At 41.0% G+C, this 13,521-nt stretch overlaps 1 protein-coding gene across 1 annotated transcript in view; it reads right to left on the bottom strand.

The window, feature by feature from the left end:
* LOC102774536 (thrombospondin type-1 domain-containing protein 7B) overlaps positions 1-13,521 on the bottom strand; it is a 250,599-nt gene that overhangs the window by 113,851 nt on the left and 123,227 nt on the right. Inside the window, exon 3 of the mRNA XM_015560291.1 lies at positions 1,485-1,618. Coding sequence (XP_015415777.1) covers positions 1,485-1,618 — 134 coding nt within the window. The remainder of the gene's footprint in view (positions 1-1,484; positions 1,619-13,521) is intronic.

Genomic DNA, 13,521 nt, shown 5'->3' with positions numbered 1-13,521 from the left:
CAAATACACAGATACATATTTTTTTTTTTACCATTTCTAGGATAGCAAAAGGAATAATCTCCTTTTACCTTGTTCTAGAAGACTACATGGTTTAAATACTGGTACCAGCACATGGGGAAGCTTGTTATTTACCTTGTTATCAAAAGGCCACAAGGTTCCTGGTTTGGATGTGTCTTCCTCCCTGGAATCCTCTTTCTATTGAACCTCATTTATTTGGGTTTCTCCTCAAATATTGCTGGTCAACCTCTCCTAAATAGTATCTGTCATCTCTCTGACCCAATTTTATGTGCCTTCTTGGCATTTAGTAGCAAAGACTTTCCAATATATTTACTTATGTGTCCACTTTTTCTCTGCTACTAATGTCTTTGAGGACAAGAACTGTTTGTTCACCTTATCCCCAGTTCCTGGAACAGTGCCTGATCATAGAAGGCAAAGATTCAAAGGCTATTTTTTAAATTAATAAGTGATAGCAGTCATGCATGAACCATGAAGATGTCCTCCAGTCTGTAGGTTTTAAGAAAGAGAACAGATAAGCCGTTTCATGTATTACAACAGCATGCTATTGCCCTTGCTGGCGTGGTTCAGTGGTTAGAGCACTGACCCGGGCACTAAAGGGTCATGGGTTCTATTTTCGGTCAAGGGCATGCACCTGCGTGTCAGGTTTCCATCCCCAGCCCTGGTAGAAGTGCATGCGGGAGGCAAACAATGTGTGTCTCTCAAATTAATGCTTCTCTCTCTGTTACCCTCCCACTCTCCCTTCTATTCTCTCTAAAAATCACTGAAAAAAATATCCTCAGGTGAGGTTTAAGAAAAAAAGAAGAGCAAGCGATTAAACTCAATAATGCTTGCATTGCAAAATACCTGGAAAATCCACTTCACATATTTACCAGTAAATGTGATCATGCACATAAATCACATGACACAGTGAGTATGTGTGAGTTAGCAAGGGATGTCATAACAAAACGCCACGGACTGGATGGCCTGAACAGAAATGTCTGCTCTCACAATGTAGAAGTTAGCAGTAGAGGGCAAGGAATTCTGTTGGCAGAATCGGTTCTCCTGAGGTCCCCATCCTGGGCTTGTGGGTGTCCCTCTTCTCACTGGGTCCACACCTGGTGTCTTCCTCTGGGTGTGTCTATGTCCTAATCTCCCCTTCTTATGAGAAACATGGCAACACGGTCAAATCTCCTACTTTGTTAACAGTGATGGCCAGGAGTCAACCGAGGGATGCCAGCCGCCCCACGCCATCAGCTGCCCACCAGAGGCATTGGCAGGAAACAGTCAGGATGGTGGCTTCATTGCTGAGGAATTCCCACCCCCTTTTGGCAGTGGAGGGCACGTGTGCTCCATGGATTCTTAAAGATGAGCAAAAGCCAGAGTACACTGTGTGAAAGTCAGAGTGTGCTTGGCAAACAACGCTGTTGTTTTTACAGAAATGCCGAAGCCCCACTTCCCCCTTCCCCAAATGCCTCCGTCCCACACACCTGATTTTCCTAGATTGCGTTCCTCCGCCACAGCGCAGGGGCCTCAGCTCGTTGTGGATTCTGCATGGGGACCAGTGTTCTACAACCCAGGAATACTGATTGCACTCACTGTAACACGGGACTGCCTCATGCACCTGTGGAGAACAACAAAGGGGAAAAAAGTATGTTAAACTACCCAAGTTATAGAAAAAATGCCTCTCTTTTTATAATGACTGCTGAGCACAATCTGAGAACTATACTCTGGTCCAAACGGCCAATTATATCCCTCAAAGCAAGATATATTTGGCTTCTTTGAAATTACGGATTTGCCTAAAGAAATATACCAGGGAAATCAGCTAAGATATGAGGGTATGCCTTTGCAGAAGAGAACAAAGGACAGTCATTCCCCATCAACGAGAATAGGGATTCCATTATCATTTCGTTTCCTCAAATAGCTCACACAGCATCTATTAGCCGGTTCAGCTCTCAATTATATGGTGTATTGTATTCTCAGATGTACTTTAAGATGTCAATTGAAACAAATACATAGAAGGGAAATTTACTCCTGAACATAACAGGTTTTTAGAATGCATAAGAAAAGTGGTATCTTTGCACCGAAAATTTCTTTTTAGGCTCCCAAATGATCAACGCTAGCAGGCAATCATTTAGCCTCCTGGGCATTGTGGCTTCATCTGAATGTAGCTATTTGTAGGATGTGTTCAGAGAATTCTTAAAACACACACACATACACACACACACACACACGCACGCACGCACAACAAATGCTGTCTAACTGTCAGAGGCTGTGCATGATTGCTGACTGAGAATACCTACAATGTCATGGTAAACTCACTGGATGCCATAAATTAATTCTTAGGTTACTTCCTATCTGTAATTATTTTTTTCCTGAAATTGATGGGTAGTTAAATGAATTTGTCTGCCTTTTAGAGGTTGAATTTAAAATGTATTAGTTCTCCATATAGAGCACGGTGTTCTTCCTCGGTAAGAAAAAAACCGTTCCCTGGCCTGATATGTTGCTCTAGCCCACAATGATGGCTCTCGTTTAGCCTGCTGATAAAGAGTGGCTCAGCCCATTACCCAAATAGTTAATTAATGCCTTTACTCTTAAATAAGAACATAAGCCTGGATCCTTTCCTCCCCTCGCCTTTCTAATTCCATAAAATTGTAAATGATGACTAGGCAGTGCTATCCAAATAGAACCATTACTTCCGAGTTTCTACTTAAATGCAGGGGAAAGCACTATGTAATGGGATAATCAGAAGACGAGATTGGAGCACTGTCAGCATGTTAGATGGGAATCAAACGAGAAAAGGTTATTTGCGAGACTACATCTTTGGAATCACAAATAATGTCAGAAACTATTTTTATCTGCGGGGTTCTATTTGGCTCTCATGTAGAGTGCACACGGATAAGGGAAACCACGAAGTGAAAAATATGTGAGGGCAAAATGAAAGGAGATGGAAAATAATAGTGGAAATGGGTTTAGGAAAAGTAGGAATTAAGTCATAAAAGAATCACATTTCTTGCTGTGAATGCCGACAAGAGTGAAATGAAAGGGTCAGGAGCAGTGCCTACATTAGAATAACGTGTAAGGGAGGAAAGTGCTAAAAAAAAACAAACAAAAAACCTCAGATGATGCTAAAGGTAAGAGAAAAATCTATAAAATTGAAAAGACATGACCCCACCCAAACAGACACCAGGAAACAGAGCTGACAGCCATTGAAGGTTTAGTTGACCCAACTGTACCCTGGACATGAAGCTCTCACTAAATTTATAGGTTCATTTTATAAGCTCCTTAATATGTATCAGACAATTCAAAGAAAGCTTGTTGATTTGCATATGAGATACAAGAAAGTCTGTCAAACCACTTCGCACAAACAAGGGATGGAGAAGAAATTCATAAAAAACAATTTTCCCCACACCTCCCGATGTGTCCATCCATAAGCAAATGGCGGGGTAGCCTCCCTGAGATGAACCTATTTTCTAAAACTATTGATACTAAGCAGAGAGTTTAATTCCAGCCATCAAAAGCCCCAAGGTCAGATGGAAAATGAAAAAGTGTTAGTTGCATGTACCTCTTATATAAACCTTGAATGCTTGGTGATAGATTGATTTACTGCTTTTATTCTTTATGCGCCAGCCATCTCCACCTGTGGCAGAGTAGCTAACCTCCGTGACAAGCTACTGGAAGACAGGGAGTAGGTCTATGTAGGACGATGGTGACCACCTTCTTGATTAACGGTGGAAAAATAGCTCCTCTTAAAGAAGGTTCTCCAGTCCCATGGGTTTACTTGACATGCCCCCCATATGCATCAGCCATTTGAACGACGTTCACACTGTCACTTCTAGCTGATAAATCACTACCCTTCCTTCAAAGCACACCCACAGTAAACCCCACCACTTCCAAAAGGCTCTCCCCATGTTTCCAGTTTCCCATGTTTCCTTGCTTTTGGTACTCAAGTGACAGTCTCAGTTTTAAGCACACTTGTAGCTACACTATAATGTCACATGTACAGGGTAGGGACAGTGGTGGTGGCTAGGGCGGTGGGTTCTAGGGGAGCAAACACATTTAAAAAGTCATCACTTTGATTCCTCTATATCAGTGGTTCTCAACCTTGGCTGCCCATTAGAATCACCTGGGAATCTTATGATTCCTATTCTATATGTTTCTTATTCTCTCATAGGAGCAAAGCCCCCCCCCTTTTTTTTTTACCTCAGCCTTAATACCATATCTGTTTACTTTTTATCTTAAGTAATATTGAGAATATGCTCAAAGAAACATAATTTGTATTCTCCATACCTAAATATGCTTTTCTATCAGCATATTTAACCAGTAGTCAGATCTGGAATAGCATTGTTATTTATGTGACTACTTAAAAAAGAAACATGTGAGTCGCAGGCAGGCAGGGACGACGTTTCTATGATGTCTGTATTTCACAAGACAGGGAGACGAGGGTAGTGCTCAATAAGCACTTGTTGAATTAAACTAATTTTTGAATGTGCCCAGGTTGCTAAATGACTCTCAGTTAATTTTCTAGAGAAAATAAGCCCACTAAATGGAACATGTAAGAGGTACTTTACAAAGCTCAAAGGACAATAAGAAGGAATAGAAATGAAAACTTTTCTTTCCATTATGGGCTTTGGTGAAGAATAGCAATCACTATTTTATCAAAAGGCACTACGTGATGATTTTTTTAATGGAAAAAAGGCCATCCCTTAACAATTGTAAGAATTGTCTCCTTAGAGCCTCGTCCACCAGGCAAAGGAATCTTAACTAGAGAATCCACAACACCTGGAAGAGGCAAAAAGGAAGCTCACTCATTTGTGGAATATAAAGAACATTATGAACTGATGAACAAAAATAGATACAGAGGCAAAGAATCATTGAACAGACTGTCAAACAACAGCAGGAAGGCAAGGGAGACCGGGGGGAGGATGGTAAGAGATCAACTGAAGGATTTGTATGCATGCATATAAGCATAACCAATGGACGCAAGACACTGGGAGGGAGGGTGAGGGCATGTGCTGGGGCGTAAGGGAGGTTCGGGGGAAGTTAATGGGGAAATAAAAGGAGACATATGTACTACTAATAGTAATACTTCAAACAATAAAATAACATTAAAAAAATGAAGTACCCAGATGCCCGATTCCTTCCCCTGTCAGCCCTCTATGTTTTCCCTATTTCATATTGCTACTCAGTTGCTGATTATAGTTTTATAATGAAAATGTGTTAAAACGTGGGCTTTATCAGGGAATCATATGGAAATGTTCTGTAGGAAAGAAATGAGCCATGGGGAAGGTAAATGAAAATCATGTTTTAATGGCATGAATTAGGAAGAAAATAACAGAGTTTAATAGGGTCATCGATGCTAAAAATGCCACTGAAAAGTCTAGGTCCTCTGAGAGAGGTAACACTACATTCTCCTGGTAATGAGTCCTATTTATTACTTCTTCATTGGGGAATTCTGTTTTTATATTTTGATAGTTCTGGAGTCATAATCATAAATGGATTCATTGAGTCAATCTTTAATAATTATTGAGTAGGCCACTCCTCATGGTAACTGATCAATTTAGCTTGGTATTGGTTTCTGATACCACTCCTCAACTTCAAACTGACTCCATTTGGGGAAACAATTGGAATCTAATTGGGCATCAGTGACTGTCATTATTACATATCAGAATCTTAGGCTTCAAGGGCTCCGATGAGGCAAACAACACCAAGCACAATAATAACAAAGACAAATCAAGGAAAAGTCATGGTCTCAGCTTTTCTGTAGTGGCAACCCTTTGCTCCAGTGAAACTGCTATCAAGTCCAAGGACTCTGTGGCTACTTTACATTTGAAAATTGATTCAAAGGCCCATCGGGGGCCATAGTCAGGGGCTGTCCCATGGGAAGCGGGGAGGAACTGGTCCCCTGGAGTGATGAGCTCACATAGCATTAAGGATTCCCCTCTCCTTCAGATGTTGTGAGCCCTTAACATAAGGCCTCTGCTCAGGCCTAGGGTCCTCATCCCTTATCTATGCTTCCCCTCTTTCCTCCTCCAGGCCTCATGCTTCCCTTCAGAAGGATCTTCTGGGCAACACCTTCCTTCAAGTTACCAAATTTGCCCCTTTTCGGGTTCAATCAGAAACTTAAGTTATACTCTCCTCCATTAGGACCTGTCTGACTGACTGGAAAGTATCACATTTACACAATTACCAATTAACTTTTCGCTTCCATTTTTATTAACCAGGCATTTAAATCTGTTTATTCACAGTGTAACATATGCAATTGAAGCCAGGAGCTTTGACCTGTGGCCATCACAGTCCCCGGTCAGCACAGTAAAGCTGTTTAAAAGATTATAGCTCATAAGAGACATTCTATGTTTTAGGTCTTGACTATCACAGTCATTTGAGTTAGACAATATTGGTCTGACCTCTATTTACAGGGAAAAAATAACTAACATTTGCAGAAGCTAAGTTAGTCATTCATGGCTGGTCCCCAAAGTGAGATTGAGTATCCCAATCTGGTGATGCTAATTGTGCACTGGCTGCCTGTTTAGCTGGTTCAGGCACATCACCATGCTCTGAGAGATAGTCAATACAGTGGGGCCTTGACTTACGAGTGTCCCGACTAACGAGTTTTTTGAGATACCAGATGTCTCTCGGCCAATTTTTTGCATTGAGTTGACAGAGTAATTTGAGTTAATGAGCTCCTTAACGAGCTTGGTCTCAGAACAAATTAAACTCATAAATCAAGGCCCCATTGTATCTTCTCAGTGACAAAGGTGATGCTAATATCTATAATTCCCAAAAAGGGAAAACCAAGAAGAGAACGTTCAAAGATGCCTATGTAATAGATGATGCCTATTACTTTATTTAGCAAAAATATTACATGAGCAATGCATTCCTTGCCTTTGGCTAGAGTTTCCTTTCAGAATTTCAAAAGCCCAAAAAGTGTCTCAGAAAACTAATTTTCACGTATAAAGCAAGAGCAGGCCTAAGTGTTTTAGATGATTGTCATCCTCCGTGTGAAGATGGTACGTTAAAAAATATCCACAAAGCCGAAACCGGTTTGGCTCAGTGGATAGAGCGTCGGCCTGTGGACTGAAAGGTCCCAGGTTCGATTCCGGTCAAGGGCATGTACCTGGGTTGCGCGCACATCTCCGGTGGGGGATGTGCAGGAGGCGGCCGATCGATGTTTCTCTCTCATCGATGTTTCTAGCTCTCTATCTCTCTCCCTTTCTCTCTGTAAAAAATCAATAAAATATATTTAAAAAAAAAAATATCCACAAGGATTTTAAATTGCTATCTATGGGAAAAAACAAGTCATCATGTGCTATGGGCTGCTTAAGAGTGCTCCATTTGAGGTAAGGCTTTTTTCTGGAGATCTTGGAGTCCAGGGATCCATACACCAGATGCTCAAGTCTGAGGCCTTTTCCTGGGCATTTTCACACACTCGCTTCTTTAGCACAGCAAATGAAAGACTTCCTCGGGATGCTCTGAGCTGATCACCATGCCTGCTTTGTGAATTTCACCACTGATTTTAAATATTATACGCTTTGTTTTCAATTCTGATGTTAAAAATATAAAATAAACCTAATAACACTAAATCAGCATTACCTGAAAAATTTATTGACAATTGTTGAACTTTAGCCAATAAAATGTTTATCAGAATAATAATGGTGGTAGCTACTAGTAAGTTCTCCATCTCTTAAAAACTGCAGATTCCAGCTGGATGTGCAGACCCTGAGAACTACAGCATTGGTGCAAGGGGCCCTCCAATGCATTCCCCAGCAAATTCTATCTGTGGTCTTATTGAATAATATAATCTCAGTCATGTTACCACCACTAGTAAAATGAATTTATACTATGTTGTGATTAATGAAGTTTTCATTACATGTGAAAGAACTGTTGAATTTGAAAGCACTGATTAGAAAGTTTTCAATGTAGGTTAAGAACATAAATTCCTCATATCAAAAACACAGGGAACCACTGCCTTTACATGTAAAGAAGAGAAGAAATGGACCAACTAGCAGGCTATGCCTTAAAAGAACATTATTCTTTGTTTTGATAAGAGATATGCTGCACAGAAGAGCCATTTTTGCTAAAAGTGGATATTAAAGAATACTTTTTGCTGATAAGTTCTAAGCTCCAGATTTATTACCTAACATTTCCTAATGGTCTATGGCATGAAACCCCTTCCCTCTGCCCTAAATATCACTGATAAGCTTTAAGCACAGAGTCCTCAGAGTCCAGACCATCATCCATGCACAGCTAAGCCATCTCCATCACCCACATAGTCCTATTTTCCTCCCCATAAATGGAAGAGGGAGGTGGGGGTGGGTAGTAAGACTTAACAAGACCACAACAAGGCATGTACATCTTCCCCTTGCCCATGTCCCCTGCCTTTTTGCAGGAAGTCACACACAGCCCATTCGCTATAGAAGGTACATAAGAGTGGGGAGCCCCAAAGCGCTCATCTAAAAGGCTTGGTCAGAGCCCTGTTAGCTGTGCTGATGGACTTTGGATGATCTATGAATGCACATAAGTTAAATGCTCCAATTAAAGCATAATATTATATAGGGTGTCCTAAAACAATGTATGCACACCCTTTGGATAATTATAAAGGCTGTGTTTATTAAAATACATTTCATTTTCAAAATTGAGCTGATAGCTGTTAAAGTGTGTACATATTTTTTGGGACACCCTGTGTTTCTCCCTGCAGAAGATTTACATTTCTCATTATGTGTATTTAAGCAACTATGAAAATAAACCGTGGCCTTGAAGTGCACTGCATAGTAATGGACTATCGGCAAGAAAAATGATCATTCCGCAGGTCCTGTAAGGGCACGCTATCTGCAGTAATGCTCTAACCCACGTGTGCGTGAACATGAAACATGAGCGCTGATCGGCCTCCCTCTGTGCTTGGTGTGTACCACAGACCTGAGTGAACACACTGACATGGGCAGGTTGGGGCAAGGTGAACTGCACGGCCCACACTCTGCACCAGAGCACGATGTAAACAGTCACAGCAAATAGAAGGAGGGAAGGGAACTCACTGCAGAATCTGGACTGCCTTCCCCCCACGCTGGGGGTGCCGCCACGGCCATGCTGTGCAGCGGCAAGACATCAGGTGGCATTTGGGAGATTGCTCACAGCACACCATGGACTACAGTCCTGGTGGCCCTCTGGGTTTTCATTGAACAGGCTGAAGTTATCAGTCATGTTGAAGTAAAAAAGAAAAAAAGCAACACTATGTCAACTATGATTGATACTTCCAGCAAACTCTGCCAGAACCGAGCCCATAGTTCTTTAGAGAAGAGGTTATAGATAAGCCTGGAAGACATGATGCAAAGTGAAATAAGCCAGTCACAGAAGTACAAATACTACCCAAGTCCACATCTATGAACTGCTTAAGTAGTCAAACTGTGGAAGTGAAGAATAGAATGGTGGTTGTCAGGGGCCGAGGGGAGAGAATAATGAGGAGATCTAATCAACGAGTATAATATTTCAGTGATGCGCGATGAATAAGTTCTAGAGGTCTGCTGGGCAACACTGTGCTGGTGGATAAGAACATTGCATTATACACAAACACATAGAAGGTGTTTTTAGCACAGAGAAAATTTAATTAAAAAGAGGCATGTGTCTCAGAGGGAATTAGACTTCACCGTGGGATCCTGACTCGGGGTGAGAACTTCTGCCGTAAACATCCACGAGAAACTGTGTAGGAGTCTAGTGCAAATATTAGATACTGGTAGATGCTAGATACCAGAATATGACCACCAGACATCAGGTAAGAAAGGAAAGTTTTCTTTCTCTGTTGCAATAAAAAGCAGTGTGAAATGAAGGCTGCTCTGCCTCCTGGCAGGTAACAGCAGTTTTATAAATTATGACAGAAGGCAGTGCTAAAGCAGAGCTTAACAGATCCCAGGCCTCGGAAACAGATGTCTGAAGGGGAAATAGTCACAGCGGTCTAGAGCACTGTTTGGGATTTATTAAGAAATGGAGAACAGGGCTTTAAGCTGAGGCTTGCACCTGTCAAACAGAAGAGGCAGCTTTGGGGGAAACCTTTGCTTTCCTTGTTGGTCTTTGCTAGGAGAGGTCTCGTACAGCTCCCACTGGTGCTCAGTAGTTTGGAGCATCCACGTCATCCCTATATTCTAGGAAACATGCAACTTTCTCTTCACTGAATAAATGCAAGAAGCCCATGGCTTCAAAAAGATGTGCTTTTCAATTATGCCTAGAAAATCAATATAATTTGGATTTATAAAAAGAAGTATAATTTAAATTGCATACCCCTTAGGCAGAGAAATCCTATGTTTATGTGGTTGGACTACTGCATATGAATGGACAAGGAAGAGTAGCCCTAGTTAGGAATGACCTAATATGAACTACTTTGGAAATATAGTCCCTCAACTTTACTTGGAGTATCTCAAATGGGAAACTTGATGAGGTAGAATTTCATTGTGGACAGTGGGAGCCACTAAGATTTATACCAAGAGAGCTACTCCAAATAAAGTTGGGGGACTGTGTGTCATTTTGAATGTGAGAGGGATAAGAGTGTGTGAGTGTGCTGAGAAAGGCAGAAATAGCAACAGGCTTCGTAAGAGGTGATGGTTATGGATCGACTGCTATTTTCACAAAGCTTCCAACATAACAAGGAAGAAGAGACACCAAGATTTGGTAGTGAAAACGAGAGTCAACCCAAAGATCACTGCTATTTTGGGGAATCATTTAAGATTAGTATGTTCTAGAACAGCGGTTCTCAACCTGTGGGTCACAACCCCTTTGGGGGTCGAACGACCCTTTCACAGGGGTCGCCTAAATACATTCTGCATATCAGATATTTACATTATGATTCATAACAGTAGCAAAAATACAGTTATGAAGTAGCAACAAAAATAATTTTATGGTTGGGGGTCACCACAACATGAGGAACTGTATTAAAGGGTCGCGGCATTAGGAAGGTTGAGAACCACTGTTCTAGAACCTAGGGATGCATTAAAGTGCCCCCCGCTTTTCCCCCAACAGAATTATGAAGAAAATGATGAGGCATCAGCCTCCCAATGCCCTGAATTCTAGGGAGCATTGCTAATGAGCAGATCAGCAGAAACCCTTGGGTACTGCAAAAAGATACTTTTTTATAATGTATTAACCATCTTCTTTCATCTCATGCTGGCTGGCTTGGGATAAATCGAATGCTGTGTGTGACCTAAAAAGCAATCTGGGCTTTGGAAGATTTGCGGATATTCTCAGGAGGCAAGCACAAAACTGGCTTCTGGGACCACATCCAAAAAAAATCCCCATAATTGATAAGAAATTCCTTTTCACATGTTTCTTATCAGGCGAGGAGAGCGCTGGGCCCACATGCTATTGTCTCTTAACCACTGTCACAGACAAACCTGTCTTACTCTGAAGCAAATCATAGTTCTCGCATATCACTTACCCCATTATAGAGAACAGAACAAAAGAAGGAGCCATAAAACATTGGCCATTATTAGCCTGGCCAGTGTGGCTCATTGATTGAGCCTCCACCAATGAACCAGGAGGTCAAGGTTTGGTTTCTAGTCAGGGCACATACCTGGGATGTGGGCGCAATCCCCAGTAGGGGGCGTGCAGGAGGCAGCCAATCAATGCTTCTTTCTCATCACTGATGTTTCTCTCTCTCTCTCTCTCTCTCCCTTTCCCTTCCTCTCTGATAGCAATATATTTTTTTTAATGGCCACGATTCTATCTAGTTAGACCAATATAGAAAGGAGAAACAAGAATTATAGTCTGCAAACTCCATTCATAATTTGGCTAATTTCTAATTGATCCTATCAGAACAGGCAGGAGGAGTGGAGATTGCGGTATCATTCCATCTAAGAAAAAACAGACATAATTATTAATTCCTTATGGTCTGGGCAAAAGAGAAAACTGAAGTTTACTACTATAAAATACCCTTAAAGAGACTATCCGCGCCAAGATGTTCTGTGTTACGCACACATGCACACAGACACAGGGATCTTTATCTTCTTCTGTAGATAAACATTTGAGAAAGCAGCTCTCAAGCTACTTTGTGCGCCAACAGTTTTCTTGCCTGTTAAAGTAAGAGGCCAGGCACAACACGAATGGCTTTTTAAAATATGAACTCTCAGTGCGAGTCCTCCCATGACAAACCGGATGTGTCTGGGGCTAAGTTAAAGTGAAACGCGGGGCCACAAGTGGTGTTTTATAACCGAGGATGGCGCAGCCCGACCTTTGCAGAAATGAGAGGCGAGATTGACTGGATAATGGAATCCCTGCCATTCACTTATGCGGTGATGAATTGGGATCTTGGCACTGACTTCCGCCCTAATTTCATCAGTTGGAGACTCTTATTAGGGACTAATTGAAAGCTGTTGCTTTATGGGATACAGAGTATCTTGTTGGAAACGTTCTTCCGCTGAGGTAGACAGTGAAGAAGAGACAAGGACTGATATGGCCTTTTTGGCTCTTTACAAAATAAAAACAGAAGATTACAGAAGGAAAATGATAGTTTAAGGCAGACTTGTATCTAGCCTCCATTTTAGGAAACAAATATTACTAAATACAACAAAAATAATGAAAATATTCATGGGTCCTCACAACATGGGTTATCAGAAAAACATGACAATGAAGACAGAATGTTCAATAAACCCATTTACACAAAGTTGGCACATTTCTACAAACTTGGTATTGATAAAAAGTTAAAATATAACTACAAGTGTGCACATAAAACCGACAGCCTTTCTCAGATATTTACTGAGGACTAAGAATTCCAGAAATCATATTTTCTGCAAACAACCTTTCCTTCTGCCAAAACACACACACACAAAACAACAACAACAAAACTTTATGCTCCATGTCCCTGGTTTATCTGCTGAGCTCAATAAATGTATATGGGCATAAATAATGAATGAACAACTGCAGAAATACTTTCTGTGCATGCTTCCTGCAAAGCATACCTAGACCAAACCATAATGCTGGGGTCACCAGAAGTTAAAAGTTTTGCCCTCTTTGTAATTATTTTTACAAGGATTTTAGTATCATGCATCAATAATTCAAATGCAATTGTTTATAATTATACTCTGGCCCCAATATTTCTGGTATTTCTTAGACATATGTAAGTTCAAAGTTCTCTCATTTCTGAATTCAGTTATGATTTCTCTAAATATAATGGCAGTAGTACCCCATATCCATATCATAATTATGGATGCCATGACTTACTTAAGAAAATACAAGCTTCTAAAAGGATTGAGCTTTTTTTCCCTTGAAGGCAGGTAATATTCAACATGGTTAGCACTCACCATGCCTAAGTAAAGGTAGAGTCTGCTGGCATGAAGGAGCCAGGCTCACAGTGACAACTGAATCTCTCAGAAGGCAGGAACTATATCTCAAGTTGCACATTTCTATGTTGCAAATAGCACCTGATATTGTTTATAATTATACTCTGGCCCCAATATTTGAAAGTGGATATCCAGATGAATTCACAGAGTTTTTCTGATATTTCTTAGACATATGTAAGTTCAAAGGTCTCTCATTTCTGAATTCAGG

This window comes from Myotis davidii, unplaced genomic scaffold (genome assembly GCF_000327345.1).
Source record: "Myotis davidii unplaced genomic scaffold, ASM32734v1 scaffold275, whole genome shotgun sequence".
Taxonomy (NCBI): Eukaryota; Metazoa; Chordata; class Mammalia; order Chiroptera; family Vespertilionidae; genus Myotis; species Myotis davidii.
This window is presented reverse-complemented; position numbering and strand designations above follow the sequence as displayed.